Raw genomic sequence first — 20,606 nt, forward strand, 5'->3', positions numbered from 1 at the left:
TTTGGAAGTGATCCGCTGGATTTGTCTTCCAAACATAAATTATAAAGCCGGTTGATGTCCAGGTATTTATGAGCGAGGTGGGAAGTAGTGGTCCAGATAAATAATATTAGTCGGCATGACTTTCTTTGGAGTGTATGGTTAGGAAACATATATATATAGTTTCTTCTCCATGTTATCAATAGAAGATCCCATTCAAAATATTACACATCCCTCCCCGCGAGCACTTAATATAATTTATTTTTATTTTTTTATATCTAAATATTATATTATAAACTTTGTAGCCTATATCTTAAACTCTATATCCTAAAAATTTATTTATTTTTATACTAAATGTTCACAGGATATATCGTATAAAATATGTAATATATCTTTTTTTCTTCAAATTTCCTTCAATTTGCTAGAGTAGAAAGTGTTCTTTTGTTGAAAATAAAAATCCAAAGTGTCCTACTTCCTATATGAACACATATTCATATGCTCAACAACCATATCTATTATAGCAAAAAATGAAATTCATCACTTCAATAGTTTTACACAGTCGATTTCATGACTATCTATGAGAAGGTAAATAAAAAAGTTATAGTTAACTATTTTAGAAGAAGATATTTTTTTCGACTTCGTTCAAAGTCGACTTTGTAATATTTGTCTCACACCCCCGTATGCCTTATCCATGAACCAGCTGCATGTTTTGACTCTGGTACGATCTCAATTATGATGAGATAAGTGTAGAAAATTTGTGGTATAATTGGGCTTTGAGATGCCATGGCCAAGCCCAGAATTGAAATCAAAATCAAGAGTTTTATTTGGAGAAGAATGCATATATGCATGCAGTTTGATCCGCCAATTATCTCTTTACTTACTCCTTTAATTTGTATTGAAAGGAATGAAAGAAAGGATGAAGCTTGATCACTTTGAAGTGTGGAAGGATACTCCTGTGTACATTTCACTCCAAGTAATCAAGGAATTTCCTATATATATTTCACTACGAGTAAATTAAACTTGGGCTCAATGAACTTTACTTGAGCTAGGCATGACTCGAGCTTCAATCAATTCGTCTTTGGTTGTGCTTGGTAACATTGGGAGCATATGGTAAGCTGAACACAAGCTCGGAAATGACTACTACTCTGTGTTGGAAGAAAATAAAATAATAAAAATAAAATGAGAAATATTTTAGAAAAATATTTTAATGTGTATAAACTTTTCACTTATTATGACATACTCATGTATTTTTCTATGAGATAATTTTAAAGTTGAGATGAACTTTTATATATATATATAATTGGTCTATTTATATAGAAAAATATCCATAAAATTTTAAAATTATCATTGATTAAAATATCATATACCTTTAAAATATAAGTTAGTTGAAAAGGATCACAACACTCTCAATAATTTTTACATTTAAAGCTTAACATATATCAATTAATCATAAAGTATAACTTATAAGATTTTTATATAATTAAGTTTAGTTCTTATATAGAAGCAATAAAAAAAAAATAAAATATTAAAAATATAATAATAGAACTAAAAGTGAAAGTTGATCACTAACAAGTAGAAAAAATAAACCGACTTAATATATAATTACCAATTCTATGATTTTATAAGTTATTTTTTATTTTTACCAATTATTTCAAATAAATTGACATATTATTTTTTTCATCTTAACATTGATTTAAATTAAAATTTAATTTTGTGCAAGGTTAAAAAAACATAAAATTTTAGGAATAAGGACATCAGTGGGTAATACTTTATGAAAAGGGGGTTTATCAAAATAAAAGCTAAATAATATAGATCTTTTAGGCCAATTGGAATACTTTTGATCCCATAAAATTGAGACAATTGTCCTCGAAAAGACTAATAATGTTTAGTTTAACCATAAATTTTTTTTCTCCATAAATCACTGTCAATTTATATAAGAAATAATGTATAAATTCCTAATAGGGGAGATACTAAATGTAGTTCAAAATTAAGTATTGTCCCAAAACTTAGTTGATTACCAAAATTAGGATAATACCCGTTAAATTTCTAATAAGGGACCATAGTGGCTCCTAACTGTAGGGACCTTGTAAGCTAGAAGGGGGGGTTGAATAACTTCACTTGATCAAGCTTGAACTTTCGTCGATGAAGAATCCTCGCTACACACCCTTACAACTCCACTAATGCTAACACAAGAGGATTTTACTTGGTATCCGCCTCCTTGAGGCGACTAATCCAAGGATCTTCACTCGGCTCACTCTTCCACTATAACTTCTCCTTCTCGGACAAACACCGAAGGCGGAGAAACCTTCTTACAACAGATTACAAGTTATATACAAACAACCACACAATATAAGGAAGAAGAAGAGTAAAGATATTACACAAAAGTAATGAGAATGCTTCTTCTTCTTCAAGCGATTGCTCCAAGATTTGTAGATGAACACCAGCAGGTTTCTTGATCACTAGAGCACAAGCACTTGGAGCATAAACAGTGTTGGTTGTCTCTTCCACGAAGTGCACTCGCCATTTAAACCAGTTCAGCTTTTAGGTCATCAGTCGACTGATTTTACCATACCAGTCGACTGACTTTGTCAAAACTCGAAAATGGCTACTGAACTGCTGAAGTCACGCCTGATTTCTATAGGAATTTTAAACTTCAGTCGACTGACTTTTCCCATCAGTCGACTGATCTTATCTCAGTCGACTTATGTGGATCATCAATCGAGTCATTTAAGCTTCTGTTCGCTGACAATCGACTGAAGCAAAATCTCAGTCGAGTCGATTCTCTTCTGCCTGCTTCTGAGACAATCTCAGTCGATCTGATCTCCAACCTCAGTCGACTGATCAAGGAATCTGACTCGACTGGCGTGTATTTCAGTCGACTATTGCAGCATACCAGCCGTGCCAGTCGACTGACCTTACCAAATCAATTGATTGTCTTCAGAATAGTGACTTTAGTGAGATCTTACCGAGTCATTTCCTCGCTTGATCAAGAGTTTGGTCGTCGACCTTCTTGATCTTCATTTGCCTTACCCTATAAGGACTTTCTCATGCCAAGAGCTCGCCTCATGGACTTCCTCGCTTGATCAAGAGTTTGGTCGTCGACCTTCTTGATCTTCATTTGCCTTACCCTATAAGGACTTTCTCATGCCAAGAGCTCGCATCTTGGACTTCCCTTTTGCCTCACGTCTGGTCTTCTCACCCACAAGGACTTTCGTCCATTTGCCTTACCCTTGTAAGGACTTTCCCGTGCCAAGAGCTCGCCTCTTGGACTTCCCTTTTGCCTCACGTCCAGTCTTCTCACCCGCAAGGACTTTCCTCCATTTGTCTTATCCTTGTAAGGACTTTCCCATGCCAAGAGCTCGCTCCTCGACCCTCTTGGACTTCCCTTTTGCCTTACGTCGGGTCTTCTCACCCGCAAGGACTTTCCTCCATTTGCCTTACCTTGTAAGGACTTTTCCATACCAAGAGCTCGCCACTTGGACTTCCCTTTTGCCTCGCGTCCGGTCTTCTCACCCGCAAGGACTTTCCTCCATTTGCCTTACCCTTGTAAGGACTTTCGCTCACCAAGTGTCCGGTCAACCTTGACCCACTTGGACTTTCCTCTTGCCAACTTCCATATTGGACTTTTCATCTCGTGCCAAGTGTCTGGTCCTCCATGACCCACTTGGACTTCTCACCATCAAGTATTCAGTCAACCTAGACTTACTTGATATCTTATCAACATATTGATCAAACATCAAAATCCAACTCGAGTCAAACCGAGCTTGGCCAACTTGGTCAACATTGACCTGAGGTCGATTGCACCAACAATACTAACCTATAGCTGCTACAATTGAGCTGTATACATAGTTGTAGCAGCTACAGTTTCATAATTGCTATAACATGGAAAAAAAATTTAAGGCTGAAATTATTCAAAGGATTTAAATGATGATTTTTAGCCTAAAACTTCATTGTTACGAGTTTCTCCTCGTAACCAATTATAGATCTTTGAACAAACTTCGATTTGATATATTGTGCGTCTCATGGTTTAACGCAAGTTAAAAGTTATGACCTCTCAAAATTTAAAGTTTAACATTCACGTTATACAACTATGAAATTGTAACTGCTATAAGTGACTGACAGCTCAGTTGGTGGTATTAGTTAGTGCGTATCATTGTCTTAGGCTTATAATGAGTTTATGATAAATTTTATTAAATTTTTATAACTTTAAAAATTTATTATTCTAAATTTATGCTATCAAATACAGATATAAAGATATAAATACATTAAGGAGACTTTCAGTATTATATTAGTTTTGATTTGAAGTGATTAGAATTCTTTATATCCATCAACCAATTTCATCCTCTTAAAAGCCTTTCTTAATGTTGCTTTCATATTTGAATTTAATAACGTAAATTAAAAATAGTAAATTTTTAAATATGTAGAGCAAAAATTTAGAAAAAAGAAAATTTTTTGAGCGATAAGAAACTGACTTATGATGTCCCATGAAGACATCTCTTAAGAGGAAAAAATATCCTGTAATGTATCATTCTTGAGTCTCAAACTCGAGATTATTAAGATCTGTTGGAGGATTTTAACCGCTGCACCGTTATGTCATGGGTTGACAATGTGATTTTGAGCTGCAAAGACAATGTGATTTTGATATTATAAAAATTAGATATGTAAAATAAGAAATTTCAAAATCTATCGGGGTAATTCAGTAAAATGCAGAAAGTACAATGTAATATCCTTTTCAATAATAAATTAAAAGTACTCCTTTGGTGATTAAATAAAAAATTGACATTTTTTATTTATAAAATCCACTGAATTGAATTGAAATAAAAATATTTTCTTCCATTTAATTAAATTAAAATAAAAATATTATCCTTACCTAACAGGAAGAATCGCTTGGAGAAAACGACGCCTGCAGTCTGCAGATTTGCTTGCTAATTGCCAGCGTCACCCGTTCCCCGAGATCACCATAATTATTAATTATTTTTGCAAAATTTTCTTAATTTTCAAAATAAAAATCCAAATCCTTTTCTAAATTTGAGGCAGTAACAGAGTTGGAAATACAGAAATCGGAGGAGTGGAATCGAAGTAGCAGCAACAGTTGCAGCAGTAAACGAGAGGAGTGGGAGTGGCGCCCCTCCCCAACCAAATCAAGGGTTTCGACAGCAGAGTTAGATCTTCGTCTTCCCAGGGGCTAACAAGCAACAAGATCTCGGTTTTGTGGCTCGTTTGGTGCGTGATCGCGAGAAAGTAGGATTTGATTTTGCTGGGCGCCTCGATCTCCCCATCGGGAGGCGGGCGGGTGCCGTTTGGACGCTTGCTTTCAGCGTACGGGTAAGGGTTGGAGCGTTGTCGTTCTCAGTTAGGGATCACTACTGCTTTTGTATTTATTGGTAGATTCGCTTCGGCCGTTCTGAGAGGTTGGTAGGGTGGGATTTGGGAATTCTGAACTCTTCGGCTACGGTCTCTATGGTTATGGAAGCTTTCTGAGGTTGGAAAATCGTTATTTTCCGTGGTTCTTCTCGGGTTCTTTCCTCCTTTTTGGTTCCTTGGCTGCAGCGAGGTGATGCGATACGGCCTGGATGAAGATTTCTTTGTTGGTTGAAGGTTTAAAACATGTACGTGCATGATTTTCTGATCCTTTTTCATTGTCTTTTTTTTCTTGGTACATTTATCGCTCTTTGAGTGCATTGGCCATCTTCAGTCGGTCACTACATAACCTGAAGTACTAGTCTACTAGTTGATGTTGTTTTTGAAACTGCACCTTCCAATCCATTTGACAGCCGTGTTTAGAGTGCATCTCATTATTAGCCATTTTAAATAATTAGCTATTTGTTATTAAACTGCCTTTTGTAAGTATTGAACATGAATAAGCAATTAAAATCAATGTTCTATAAAAAATTTGTAACTTTGAAAAATAGATTCTTTATAATTTACTAACATTACTTGTTAAAGTTTTTTTAGCCGTTGCTGCTACTGACAGAATATAACATTTATAAGTAACCTGACCACCCAACTTTTAATTAATCATCAGTTGTGATAAAGGATTATCTTTTGTCTTTTAGGACAAAAGAAAAAGTTAATGAAAGTTCTTATTACAACAGTCATCTACATATTATGAAAGATGATGCAAACATTCTTAGATCATTCAAGTTGTTTTTGGAGATGAGCTGACCATTGCATTGATCATTTAACATAAAAAAGGTTTAGTTGTCCAAATAACAAGTTCCATAATATAAAGACTATCTGTTATAATGAAACAAGTTGGAAAACCAGCTACAGGCTTCCAAAAGAAAACATTTAATTTGTCCAATTTATAAAATTTAATAACATAGGTTCTTTAAAGACCAGCATCATCGAGTCATGTTAGTTCCAACTTTTTGGAGTCAGTTGCTTGGTTTTATAAAGGTACAAGTTGGAAAAATATTAACAAAATCCATAATTGGATGCAACCAGAAGATTGTCAGATATGTAAAAGTTTTTATCTGTCATTACTTTGTTTTTATCTAACTAGTTTGAGAAGTTGATAAAATATTATGAGAAGTTGGACAACTAATGTATCATGTCATCACACAAATGCTTATTATACAAATGATGATTGGTACTTTTGATTTTGCACCTAGATGAGGAATATGATGTTCATACTAAATACTTTGCCCTAGATTTTGACTTTCAAATGCCTGACCGATCATGAATGTTTTTGTTGATTGTTGCATGGTCAACCTTCTTGGTTGCAAGTTAAGCTTAATTCTGTAATCTAAGCTCAATGCTAGCTTACAGTGGAGAGGGAGAAGCCAAAAATGTTATTCTAGCAAGTTTATGGCCTTGATTCTTGATGCTTCAAATATTAAGATCCCATTCCTATTGTGGCCCTGTCTGGTATTGATTGATAGCATTTGTTGTCTTGTTGTCATTGAAAATCATTCTTGTTAACCAGATGATTTGTTCAGGCTAGCTCTTAGTAAGTAAATAAGTTTTACCAACCTGTTCTTTCAACAAGTCTTTAGGATTCTGAATTATATTGATTGCTGCAAACTAACCCTGATGTATTCTGACCAATTTAGTTGCTTGTGAGGCTTGGTCCACTTCTCATCCTTTGTTCTCAACAATTGTTGAAAATTCTCTTATTTCTTGGTAATGATTTATACTTTGTAAATGCACTACCAATTTACTGATTCTACAAAATATACTAAAGCCTTCATCTTGAAAAAGTAGAAAGACTGTTTTCTATTATTATTATTATTGCCTATTTTGTATTTGTGAAATGTGGGTGAAAATTTATATATTCATTCAAAAGAGGTTACTTGCCAAACATGTCGATGCTTCAATGTGGTGAATCTATCTTAGAAGATGGAGAGGAGATGTGTTTGGGGGCCATGAAACATAATTGAATGAAGGAATAATACTAGTGGGGCTGTAAGAAAAGGGCCTTAGAAGCTAGGACCTTCATGATTATTATTCTTCTATTGATGATTATTATTGACACCTTCCTTGCATGCTAAACGTTCCTTTGGGAAAGATTCAATCTGGTCTTTGAGCTGCAGCAAGGAAATAAGCTGGCAAGTGTGCAACAGTCCATGTTAGAATTTTGGTCCTTATCAACTGGTCAATTAACTGCTACATTAACTTAACAAAGATCAATTGTCATGATTATATTAAAATACCTAATGCAAAATTACTTAGGATAGATGAACAGGAAGTTCTTATCTTGAACTCATGAACACTATTTGGATTTTTTTTAATCAATGATCTAAAGTGAGGTTCCAGTCATGGCGAAAAGTTGTTCCCAACCAAGGCTTTTATGACCAGATTCACCTCAATGCCGTGCTAGTTGGCATTCCATTAGCACGTTGAGATTCTTGGTACAACACTGTAATCAGCACAGGCATATGTGGAATTTTTGTTTCTGGCATGAGGATGTATAACCAATTACTCATGAGCAATGTCGACTTTTACTTTTATCCTAGTGCTATCTATGTTCTTTTTCTCAGTAGTACAGAGGGTAAGCACAACACATCCTTATAGAGTTACTGATTGCTATGTTCTCAAGAAGTATCCACTGTCTCTTGCTGAGTAAATTTAAATTATTTTTTAATTTTTTTCTGTTATTGATGTGCTACTACCCAATTAATTACTGTTTTCTATTGTTATCTGTTAAATTTTTAAATGTATTTCTTGGTTAGCATTATCCATGCAATACATAATTGTTAGGTCATAGGAAGATAGATTGAGATGCTAAATAGTGGTTTATTTATTCAAGGGCTGAAAATGATCTCACATCTCATTTTTATTATGTACTAACACATGTATATACCAAATAGTCTCGACTTATGTCATTGTCCTATTTTGTCTTTTATGCAGATCTGGCCAATCAATCAAGTCATCTTATATCCTTCTCGATCCAATATCTTGGTAAGGATAATTTCACAGTTACATTTATTGCTTCATATTTGTTTAGCTAATTTCTTCAGTTAAGAGAATACCCTCTAAGTTTTATTTCTCCTGCTAGCAGGTGTTCCATGATATTATCTTTTCCACTGCTACAGTTGAGTCATCATTGCTAGAAAAGAAGGATCAGAAAATAATTTAGTCACATTTTACATTGGTCACTTTCAGAACTTGATCTGTGATGGGAGATACTAGTCCTAGGACAGATACCTCCACGGATGTGGACACTGATGACAAAGATCAGAGGGTAATTCTTTTTGTTTTGTTTTTTGGTTAAAAAGGGATTTCAAATAGAGATTTCAGTATTTTCTTTATGGGTATATGTTGCATTGTCCAGACATTTTATGGGTGTATTTTTTTTCCTGGATAGAAGGATAGGAAACTAAGAAATTTTCATGTAATCTGCTTCTTTTGGTTCTTGTTCTTGCTTTTTTCACCTATTGCTGCACGCTACTTGTAAGTTGAGTGCGTATCTGTCCATGTGTTTAAACTGCATGTAAGTCCTAAGAACTTTCATAGCACAAAATAACTCTATATTCTATTTTGCATTTAAATTATGTGGCAAGACAATGAATATATATATATATATATATGATGTGGTTACTTCAAACAACTTAGAGTTCTCCCCCAGTGTTGCTTACTCTTCCTAGTTCTTGATATATTTGACAGTAGAGCTGTCTGCTGTTTATTCTTCATTACTCTTTTGCTTATACATACAAAGAAAGCAAATGCTTGGGTAGACAAAACATGCAAGTGTCCAATAATAAATTTCCCTCCTATCCACTAATATGTACATAAAGTATATTTGTAACTTCACCCTCTCATTTTAAACTGAACTCATCAACATTTCTAATCTAGTTTCCATAATAGACCACTTGGTGTTGCAAATGCAATCAGCATAGACAAAGTATATAGTTTGATTGGTATCATCATATATTCATAGGGTTTGGATCATATGTGGAGTCATTTCTGAGTATATTGTTGCATGAAAGTGGAATAGTTATTTTTCTTTCTTGCTAAGATCCATGTATCTCGTATCATTATAAAAGGAATTTACTAAAAATATCAAGTTTTTGATATCTCTCCTGATTTACAGTTAGAATGCCATCAACTTGCTGCGGTGGCAGCATCTGATTCTAGTGATAGGTCAAAGGACAAAACGCTGGATCAGAAGGTGATAGTTTTTGGACTTTCCAGTTTATCTCTCTCTTCAATTATTCAATAGTGCACATAATTTATGAACCCTTTTCCAAATTAATGCACAGACTCTTCGTCGTCTTGCTCAAAATCGTGAAGCTGCCAGAAAGAGTAGGTTAAGAAAAAAGGTGTATTATCTATATTCTCGTTTGATGCTATAATTTGGCTTCACTCTTAAGGGCTCCTATTAAAATTTTTTTGATGCCCCAGATACTACGTACCCTTTGCCTATTTATAATGTTCTATATCTTAACTCAAGATAGATGAATATTTCTAGAATAGCTAACCTCCTTTCTTCCTTGATTGTTATGCATGGTAAGTAAGGTGATAAATTTCATTTGCTGAACATATTGTTATTTTTCTTTTGTGAAATGTTTTTTAATTAACTTTGACCAGATATTTTTTGTTAACTGTTTACTGGCCTGTCTTCTTTGTTACAACTTACTAGGCTTATGTACAACAACTAGAGAGTAGTAGATTGAAGCTCACTCAACTGGAGCAGGAGCTCCAAAGAGCTCGCCAGCAGGTAATGTTCTTTTTTGGCCATTCTTTTCTCAATTCTATGAGACCATTTTTCCCCTGCAAGCACATGGTTAATGTAATAAGACTGAAATATATGGTTTTTGCAGGGTATTTTTATATCTAGCTCAGGAGATCAAGCCCATGCTACCGGTGGGAATGGTATTTTCGTTCCAATGACATCTTCATTGACTATAATCTAGAGTAACCTTGTCCATAACGTGCATCAGAAAAGAGCATACTTTTACTTGTGACCTTAAATGAATTGGATGTTCATAAACAAGCTTAGTGTTTGGTTCAATAAAACTTCTTTATGTTCATTCAATAGTAACAGAATATATAAAACAAATAAACTTAAACACTAGTGAGCTCAATTTGTTATAGTTTATGTATAATTTATGAATAAATTTATTTATTAACTTGTGTAAATTTTAATTATAAATTTATTTTTAATTTTTTATTCAAATAGATTATAAATATAATAACTTATAAAATTTATAATCTTAAATTATTCGTAATATGTTAAAATATGGAAATAATATAAGTTTTCATGATTAGTTCAACATTTTACCTAAATTATAAGGGCAACAATTTTGTTAGTTGAGCTTGATAAGATTTTTAATAAACAAGTTTGAACAAGCTTTAGAAGAAAATAACCCTGCTTGAACATTGTCAACCTCATATCTCCTCGGCTCATTTACACCCCCTACTTTTACTTTTATGAACACTGTTTCACAGTCTTCTCTGCATTGTTAATTGAACTTTTTTCACTTGGTGCATTTAAGCAGGTTGTACTTTTGAAATGATTTATAAATATTCAAAACATCATTATTTATGGTCTAGACATGTGTATCATTATCAAATTTAGTCTCTTATTTTGTTGGCAGGCTCTCTGACTTTTGGGTTGTTTTTGCATGTTTGGTAACAAGGGAGTACATTTCGAGTAGCTTATAATGGTTCTTTAGTGGCCAAGTTAAAAAATTTTGTAATTAACTCTGTTGTGTAATCAACTCAAAAGTTATGAGCTTTTAATTCCTAGCAAAAACTCTTAACTGAATCCAACTGCTATTAACTGTTATGGTAAATTGAAGTTGTACCATAGTCAGTGTTTGGATTTAGATCTGTTGTGTCCTTTCCTATGATTATTAGCATGTTAAATCATCACTGCAGGGGCATTAGCTTTTGATGTTGAATATGCACGATGGCTTGAAGAACATAACCGGCAGATAAATGAACTGAGGGCTGCAGTTAATGCCCATGCAAGTGAAAATGATCTCCGTTCTATGGTTGATGGTGTCATGACACACTATGAGGACATATTTAGGCTTAAGGGCGTTGCTGCCAAGACAGATGTCTTTCACATATTATCAGGTATGTGGAAGACACCAGCTGAAAGGTGTTTCCTGTGGCTGGGTGGCTTCCGATCATCTGAGCTTCTAAAGGTATGCATTTTTGTATGCCTTTTTTTTCTTCACTAAATTGCTTATTTCCTATGTACTACTACAAATTTGCTCTAATCAATGAGTGTAATATGGAGCAACTCAGATCAAGATTCCAAGCTCAGATGAAAAGCTGGTGGGTTTATTTGAATATTCATACTGTCACCAAGGATAAAATATGGAATGCTAGCTTTTGTACACTTGTGTGGGTTTTGATCGATACAAAATAATTGAAAACAACTGTTCTAATTAATCATCTCAGAATTGATTTGTACTGGATAGATCCTGAGATCAATGAATAGAATCAGTGGAGTAAGGCCCCTGGGGCATAGCTGAGTTAGTTACGACGGAGCAGAGTTGCAGAAGAGGGTAAGAGTTTGAATCTTGGCGAAGCCGAGACAATATCCTCCTCCGTCAACTGCAGTTTCTCGATTTACCTCCTCACAGATAGTCGTGGGGCCGACCGTGTGAGGCTGCTGAGGTGACGGATTTCACATTTTTGCAGAAGAGAATCAGAGGAGTAAGAATAGGATGAGCATATGCCTATCTAGTAGAAACTTCAAAATTATTAAAAGGTAAATAAAAAACATTAGGTCATGACAACTAGTACTAAACTATGTCAACAACCTCAAAACAAAGATCTGCTGAAATAGTTGGGACTCTCCAAATTGACACTCTCTGGGTAAATTGTTTCCGTGCTATAGTTTGATTCACTGTGTTGTAATGTTTCAGTTACTTGCAAGCCAACTGGAACCTCTAACAGAGCAGCAATTGATGGGGATATGCAACCTTCAGCAGTCATCGCAACAGGCTGAGGATGCTCTCTCTCAAGGGATGGAGGCCTTGCAGCAGTCACTGGCAGAAACATTGGCAGGTTCACTTGGCCCAGCAGGATCCTCAGGAAATGTTGCAAATTACATGGGTCAAATGGCTATGGCTATGGGAAAACTTGGAACTCTGGAGAATTTTCTTCGCCAGGTAAATTTATTCGATTCAGACTTTGCAATTGGCTTGTAGGATTTGCCCACGTCTAGCCTAGCTGGAACTCTATTGTAGTGATTAATCTGCAATTTTATTAACTCAATATGGAATGTTTATGGATCTTCAAATCATAGTTATGCTAACACTAGGTTCTTACTGTTTTTCAGGCTGACAATCTGCGCCAACAGACCTTACAACAAATGCATCGAATATTGACTACTCGACAATCTGCTCGAGCACTTCTTGCCATAAATGATTATTTTTCACGTCTTCGTGCCTTAAGCTCCCTTTGGCTTGCTCGTCCTAGGGAATAAGAAGCCCTATTTGTCCGCTTCGCCCAGCCCAAGATTTTCTTGTTCTACTAAAATTATCTTTTCAGTTGGATTACTAGCACCAACGGTATGCACAGATGGATGATTAGATGGTCAATGAAGTTAAATCAAAACATGTACAGCGAGCATAGTCCATCGCATGCAGTGTAACGTAGAGTGAAATAAAAACCTTCTGTTTTGCTATTTGTGTGCTAGTTAGTCTAAACCATAAACAGTTGCTCTTTAAATAATATTCAATCCGAATTTTTTGCTGACAATTCTTTTCTCTTGCTTCTTCAAGTATAAAGTTAATTTTAGAGTAGAAATTTTGAAGTATTTATTTTATTGTTATAAATATTGTCATTTTAGGTAAGAACTCGGCCCGTTTATCTGTGGGAATTCTATTTATCTTGATTTTTATTTTCTGTGGGTCATGGGTCGTCAATCATCGACCGTGTCGTTATCTATTAGAACTTTCCATCCCTACCTAGTGAATTTTTATTTTTTTTCATCATCGACTGTGCCGTTACCTACTAGAACTTTCCACTCCTGTCCAGTGGATTTTTGCCCAGTGAGCTCTTACTTGATTATCAGATTCAAGGAATTTTAGTACTTTAGCCTGCAGGTCTAGAGTTCGAATCTGGAGAAGACAAAAATCCACTGAACAGGGGTGGAAAGTTCTAGTAGGTAATGGCACGGTCGATGGCCCATGATTCACAGAAAAATAGAGATCTGGATAAGTAAAATTTCACGGACTGACGGATCGGGTCGTTACAGTTTAATTATAGAAATATATCTATATGAATAGAGGGTAAATTGAATAATACTTATAAATTTAAATTGTCAGAGTAAAATGACAATGCAAACTAAAAGAGGTATTTTAATAATATTTATAAAATTATATAAGGAAAGATTATAAGTAATTATATAGGATTTTTTTCTTTATTCATATATTCTTATTTCCTTGAACCTCAACTGTCGGAGATTCACTAAGTTTTATTGAACTTCAGCACTCTCTAGCATGTGTTAATCCACATAGGTTAATTTTTATTCTTGGAACAAGCTCACATTAGTAGAGTGAGAAGACAGATCTTGAAAAAAAAAATCAGGAATAGTTATCAGAATAAATAAATATGAATAGATATAGAAGGTCAAACTACTATTTTCACGTGATTTTATTCTAGAAACATATATCAAGCTAGAATTTAGAATCTGAAGTGTTTATAAATAATTTTTACATATCAGAATCCGCAAAGCTTTTAGCAGAAAAATCCAGCCCGTATCAGAATCCATACACAGATTATAACAGATAAAATCTAACTTATAGTAGAATCTTATAGCAAGCATATTGGAAACTGATACAATTTAAAAAAAATGAAAATATTTAATAGATAAACATCTAACAGTAGATAAGGAAGATCTAACACACAAAGCAGATAACATTTAACAGCAGCCAAAGAAGATGACATATAAACTTATACATATTAACTTGTCCATAACTAAAACTAGGAACTTAAAAGATTTACTCATGACAATTATTCAACTTATAAAGTCTAAATACAGTCATTAGCTTAATTATATCAACTACATTATTGCAAGATGTTGCACTGCTTCAAAGCTTTCTCTTGCTTGAATTGTTCAAAACGACACTTCCTGAACCTTGTTGATTTCTAGCTGCTTGCGTCACCTTGCCTGCATTCTCCAGTTGAGTAAACTCCATTGCATCAGCATCAACATGAAGTGGTGTGCCATTGTTTAGGTCAATATTCTCATACTGTTGATTCAGTCTCAGCTCTACAGCCTCATTGATCTCCTGCTACTTCAGCACTTTCTCCAATAGCCCTATCTTGTGCAAATAACATTCCCAAATTACCAAAATTATTGATTGAGTAATTCTTCCATTTTTCAATACTTGGCTTGGCCAGCAGAAAGTGGAGAAAAGATTATTTTTAATCCTAAAAGAATATATAAAACCAATCAGCAGAATAGAGAAATTAAATTGTTCATTCCAAACATCCTCTTCAGCTTCAAACTTTTTTCATTGTTTTCTTCAAAATTCCACTGGATTCCATTGGCATTTTAAAAGAGGTCAGTCATAACATGAATTGAAATTTGTTTTCAATATCTCAATCCTATTTTTCAAACGATCCTTGGTTAAGTCTGCATTTAATTTCTCATTGCAATAAACAAGAATCTCTCAATATGCTGTTTAATTTGGATGGCATTTTGCTGAACATTTTTGCTACTAATGTAAGGATGAAATATCCTATTCAAAGCACCCAAATTGGGTAATCAAGTGCTTTGCACTATAGAATAACTCAGCTAGTTATTTGAAGAAAGAACTATCAAATAGTACTTTAAACATCGAATACAGTATCAGGTTTCTGCTGAATTAGTTAGGTAATTGAATTGGAACTATATCTGTTCATCCCAAGCTGACTCCTACTACGAAGCCTTTTGAAATCTAGATGTTATATGAGGAAAGAATCATAGAAGAAGAACAACAAATTAATTCAAGAAGATTATTTAAAATAGTATATGATCAGGTTCTTACCTGCAAAGTCACTTAATAGTCTGGAACGGTTGGCTTCTTCCTTGTCACTCGTTGGCCATCAATAATTATGTTGGGGACATGATCTGTTATGTGCCTCTCTAAGGCCATCTCCTTTCTGCAGCTTTCACTTAGCGTCGGACAGCCTTCTATAGACAAGTATTGCAAGGTTTTAGGCAAACTCTCCTCTGAAAAATCTGCGACCATGGGGCACCTAATCACATAAAAGCTTTCGAGGGATGGAAGGCCATGGAGTCCTTCAGGAAGACTAGTCAGACTCCTGCAATCAGAAATTTCCAAAGACTGGAGCGATGTTAAGGATTTTATCTCTTTGAAAATCATATTCTCTGGCCCAATGCACGAACTGATTCGAAGTTTCCGAATAGAAGTTGGAAGATGAACTTCATCTGGCTTTGCTAGGGACATGAAATTGGGGCAGCTCTCAATATCTAATTGCTCGAGAGAATGGAACGACTGAAGTCCATAACCTTCTGGTTGAACAGCTATATTTTCACAGTGCTGGATCGCCAGTCTCTCGAGCCTGGTCATGTTTACTGGAAGGTGTCTCAGGCTTGAGCAGTTGGAAATATGCACGGAGGAAAGAGATGAAAGGGTCGGCAACCCCTTCAACTTTGGACATCGAATAATACTCAGTTCACGTATGCATGGGAAGTGACTTTTTTTTACCTCTGACCACTCTGACCACTGCGGCATATCTTCAAATTGCAGAGCTTTTAGGGAAGGAAAGCCAGCATTGCCACCATGCCCATAGAACTCGTTCCCGACATGCTTGATCTCGTCAAGTCCTTGTATTTGTAGGTGACTAAGGAATTGCAGTTGTCCCAGAGGTGGAAGGTTGATACATTTGCAGTAGTCTAATCGCACTTTTGTGAGACAAGAGAATAATGGATCTCCTATCCAACTAGGAAACCTGGTCCCATTGTAGCCTTCGATGTAGAGCTCCTTCAGGTTGTCATGTGGCTGTAGGTATTCAAGTATGTTTTCATCATTCCAGTCAGGTACACCATAGTTTGTCCATTCTAGTTGCAATGCTTGTAGATGCCTTTTGCTACTCAACTTGGCTTCTTTCGCTTCATAAGCATCAACCACATTCTCCAGATTCAAGATGCAGAGCCTCCCTCGCAGTTCTGTCATGTCCTTCAGTTCTGTTATCTTGTGTCCGATCTCCTTCTGAACCTTGAACAATGACAGTTCTCGGAGGGAGGTCAAGTTTCCGATTCCAGCTACATTTGAAATCAGTCTACTATCTTCTTCGAGATATCGTAGGTTAATTAAGTTTATTATTCCGTTCGGTAATCCCTTTAAAGAAAAACAATCCTTCAGTCTCAAGGTCTGCAAATTCCAAAGTCTGCAAATGGAATCAGGCAATCTAGCAATAGCAGTGGCAGATAGATCTAGATATCGAAGATGCAGTAGGTTGCAGATGCTCTCGGGCAATTCTTCTAGGAAAGTGTTACTGAAATCTAGCACGCGGAGGCATTTCAACTTTATGAATAAATCAGTTGGAACCTGGACAGGATTGGAATTGAATCCATACAGCACGATGAGTGTTCTCAAGTTGCTAAAACCAAACAGTGATTCTAATGAGATTGGCTGCAAAGTTTCGGAGGTCAGTGAAAGATGTCGAACCTTGCTCGGAATGCCCTGCAGCCTACCATCTTGTGCTATGAAGCATTCATCGATCGAAACATATTGTGCCAAACCATGCATCATGTCATGCATAATGTAGCTGCCCTTGACTTTGTGGAAGAAGGACCTTCCCAACAAATCATCGAAGTGCTCAGACCCTACATCTTCCATCTGTTTCTCACCTTGCTGTTGAAGGAATCCTTGTGCCATCCATATTTTGATCAGCTTTTCTTTGTCAAAGGCATGACCTTTTTGAAATATAGAACAGTATGAGAAACACTGCTTCAGATGCGAGGGAAGTGCCTGATAGCTCAATTTGAGCGGAGGAATAATGTCATTCTCATTCACTGACAACTGCCAATATTCACTGTTCAAAACTTTCAGCCAATCATCCTCATTATATTTTGCATACAGCATGCTTCCTACAGTTTTTGCTGCTAATGGGGCACCATCCAGTTTTGAGACTATTTCTTTCCCAATGGCTTTCAGTTTCTCATTATCAGGAAATTCGTCTTCTGCAAAAGCAGCCCTGCAAAACAAGGTCCAACAGTCATTTTCTGATAATCTTTTTAACTGGTAAGGGAGCTCCGTGCCCATGATTTGTGCAACTCTTTGATTTCGGGTCGTCACCACGACTTTGCTTCCTCTTCGACCGGCTTTCAGGGGAAGGCATGCCTTCTCCCAAACTGTACGGTTCTCATTCCAGACGTCGTCGAGCACGAGAAAGAACTTCTTCCCTTTTAACTTTTCTGCTAGAGTTTCCTGAAGCATGTTCAGATTTGTAAGATCAGATTTTGACTTGGTCGCAGCTTCTATCAACGCATTTGCCAGCTTGATATCATTGAAATTTTGAGACACAAAGACCCACATCTTCAGATCAAAATGTTCAGTCACCCTCGTGTCGTTGTAGGTTATCTGAGCAAGTGTTGACTTCCCAAGACCCCCTAAGCCCACAATTGGAAGGACTGAAAGAGTGCTTGTTGTATGATCCTCAGACAGCAAGAATTTGATAATATTCTCCTTATCTTCCTCTCGGCCAAAAACAGTTGACTCATCTACCAGTGAACTGGTCGGTGGACGACGAAGAATTTCGAACCGGCAAGTGTCAGTCAATTCTCGAAGGCGCAGGGTCTCACGCTCCTTAGCTATCCCATCTAATCTCTCCCTGATGTCCTTGATCTTATGTGCCGCCTTTGAACTGAATGACAAACGACTCAACCCAAAACAAGACAAGACACCACATACCTAATTTAAAACCAAAAAAAAACTTGATCAATGCGTAATATATATATATATGCTTCTTGCATAGTTCTTTTTATTATTTAGTTAGGCAGCAAAAGTCTCTAATCTCTTTTTTTTTCTTTCGAGAAAAAAAACAGGTGTGGAAAATGCTTGATTGATTGAATAGATTCTTCACAATACCTGACTGGTTTGTTCTCCACCCTCCACCTTCCTTCGCAGAGCTTGGAAAGCAAACTCATCCAGCAAATCGTCAGCTTCGTAAAAAACGTCTTTCAGATTCCGAAGCCAATCGCGTACTGTGGGGTTTTTGACCTGCTTCTCCTCCGCATCATCGAGCACAGCACGTATTGTCTCGTACGTCTGGCTGAACTTGTCCAGCTCCTTGTTCACTCCTGCAATCAACTTCAGCTCTTGTTCAGCTTCGAGCAGGGCCCTGTTCACCACGTAGGTAACGAAGGCTGATAGCACCGCATCTCCCATTGTGAAACTTGCAACAGATTGCCAATATTGCTTTGCGTCTGGTACTTCCTCTCCGGAGTGTTCAAACTGATATGATCTGATTCAGTGTCTTTCTATGCCTCATGATACAGTTGTTTGGTTGACTTGACTTGACGCAGTCCTACAGAGTCAAGTCATTCTATAAGCAAAAGTAATTAAATCCTTTTTCTTCTTTAGATTTAGATTTAGATTGATGTGTAATAAAGCTTCTGCTTTTTTACTTCTTTAGTTGATGTGAAATAAAGCTCTCTATTATTTCTCCCTTTCTGTTTACTTTATTGTGCCATCAAACTTTCTTTTGCATGCACTAACATGGTGGGCTAGCTACTCTTTCTCTTCTTTAATCCCTTCATTTCTATCCTCATTTCTTCACGCCTAATCCAACTATAGCAGTTGAGATATCAAAACCGATTCATTATGTGAAAAGGACTCCAAGGCACATTGCTTGATGTGAAAACCTTTACGATATATATTTCAAGTTCTCCTAATTAAAGCAATGAGGCCGAAAATCAGATCCATGTGCAGTGCACAGCAAAGAGTACTCATTAATCAAACGAACAAACTTCATCATATATGTTGAAAGGAGAGATATATTCTCATTAATAGTCTTACGTAGTAAATTCGGATATCATAGATCAAAAAATAAAGCTACTTGTCACAATAAATTTCCGTCATAAATTTTGTGACGGGAATCTGGACCGTTCGATTTTAAAGTTAAGATTAAATCCAGACCGTAGATTGAATGGATGATTGCGATGACCTGAATTTAATCTTCTATTTTAAAATCGAACGGTCCAGGTTCCCGTCATAAATTTGTGACGGGAATCTGTTGTGACAAGGATTACCTCTCTAGATCAAATTATAGACAAATTAATTCTAGAGATAACATGCAGTATGCTCACTCTTCTTGCACTAAACTGAGTGTAAGTGGCAACCGCCTCTAATGCTAAAGTAAGCAAGAATTGTCAGAAATGGGATAGATTCAATGATTGACTTCAAATGGTTTAAGCTCAAATTAACAAAAACATTTCATCTGAGCTTGTAAAACTTGCTATTAACTTAACTCACAATAGAAAACTAAATTGGAGCTGTCATACTTATTGGAATTAATGATTGAGCAAGATAGATATATATATTAAGGTATTAAGATTGATTAGCTTTGCTAGTAGGATGCGTGAAGGGTTTGGTAGACCGAGTCGCGCAGATCAAAGATACTGACATATATAGCAACCAACATTAGGTTTGAGAAGAGAGATCATCGCCTCTAGAGCATAGTTGAGTTGATTATGATGGAGCAAGTTACTGAAGTGAGCAAAGGTTGAATCTCAGTGAAGCTGAGCAATGTCCTCCCCCGTCGTGGTCAACTGCAACTTCTCAATTTACTTCCTCACAGATGATTGTGGGGCCGACCGTATGTGGAGCCGCTGGAGTGACGGATTTCACCTTTTATTGAACAGAAAAGAGATCATCATGTTAAGACACCCACGGTGGATTACTCATGCACTCAGAGTTTGATTCCCATCTAAAGCACCCTATATACACCCAGAGTGCTTATACTCGTGCTATTAGATTTACTCGATGGATGAATCAGAAAGAAAATTGTCCACTTCCAAAATTAATTGGATGCAAGCTCAGGAGAAGAGAGGGCATCATCTTAGCTGGACATGTCGGCAAAAGTAGATTGTCATTAGCTCATGTGAACGTTTGGTTACTTGACTTTGCCACAACTGGTGATGTGTATTACAAAAGCTACGCTCTCTTTCATCTCTAGTAAATTTATGTAAAAAATATCAATAACTATAT

At 36.1% G+C, this 20,606-nt stretch overlaps 2 protein-coding genes across 4 annotated transcripts; one reads left to right on the forward strand and one right to left on the reverse strand.

The window, feature by feature from the left end:
- Positions 1-6,707: 6,707 nt before the first annotated feature.
- Positions 6,708-13,140, forward strand: LOC141820543 (transcription factor TGAL1-like). Its single transcript, XM_074707869.1, has 10 exons — positions 6,708-6,846; positions 8,329-8,379; positions 8,480-8,662; positions 9,512-9,589; positions 9,681-9,740; positions 10,061-10,138; positions 10,242-10,293; positions 11,302-11,573; positions 12,303-12,548; positions 12,719-13,140. The coding sequence occupies exons 3-10, from the start codon at positions 8,597-8,599 to the stop codon at positions 12,863-12,865; spliced, it is 999 nt and encodes a 332-aa protein (XP_074563970.1). The 5' UTR covers positions 6,708-6,846; positions 8,329-8,379; positions 8,480-8,596; the 3' UTR covers positions 12,866-13,140.
- A 1,202-nt stretch (positions 13,141-14,342) lies between these two features.
- On the reverse strand, positions 14,343-18,931 carry LOC141820544 (putative disease resistance protein RGA4). 3 transcript variants are annotated; one of them, XM_074707872.1, is made up of 3 exons: positions 18,486-18,931; positions 15,417-18,308; positions 14,343-14,704 (listed from the first exon to the last, which is right to left on the reverse strand). In XM_074707872.1, the coding sequence occupies exons 1-2, from the start codon at positions 18,783-18,785 to the stop codon at positions 15,429-15,431; spliced, it is 3,180 nt and encodes a 1,059-aa protein (XP_074563973.1). In that variant the 5' UTR covers positions 18,786-18,931; the 3' UTR covers positions 14,343-14,704; positions 15,417-15,428. The 3 variants fall into 3 exon arrangements, with proteins under 3 accessions (XP_074563973.1, XP_074563972.1, XP_074563971.1); XM_074707871.1 differs by having other exon boundaries at positions 14,343-14,708; XM_074707870.1 differs by having other exon boundaries at positions 14,343-14,817.
- Positions 18,932-20,606: the final 1,675 nt, after the last annotated feature.

Source organism: Curcuma longa, unplaced genomic scaffold, assembly GCF_044706935.1.
Source record: "Curcuma longa cultivar G26 ecotype Majalengka, Jawa Barat unplaced genomic scaffold, ITB_CL_G26_1.1 utg509_np1212_2302976_RagTag, whole genome shotgun sequence".
In the NCBI taxonomy this organism is placed as follows: domain Eukaryota; kingdom Viridiplantae; phylum Streptophyta; class Magnoliopsida; order Zingiberales; family Zingiberaceae; genus Curcuma; species Curcuma longa.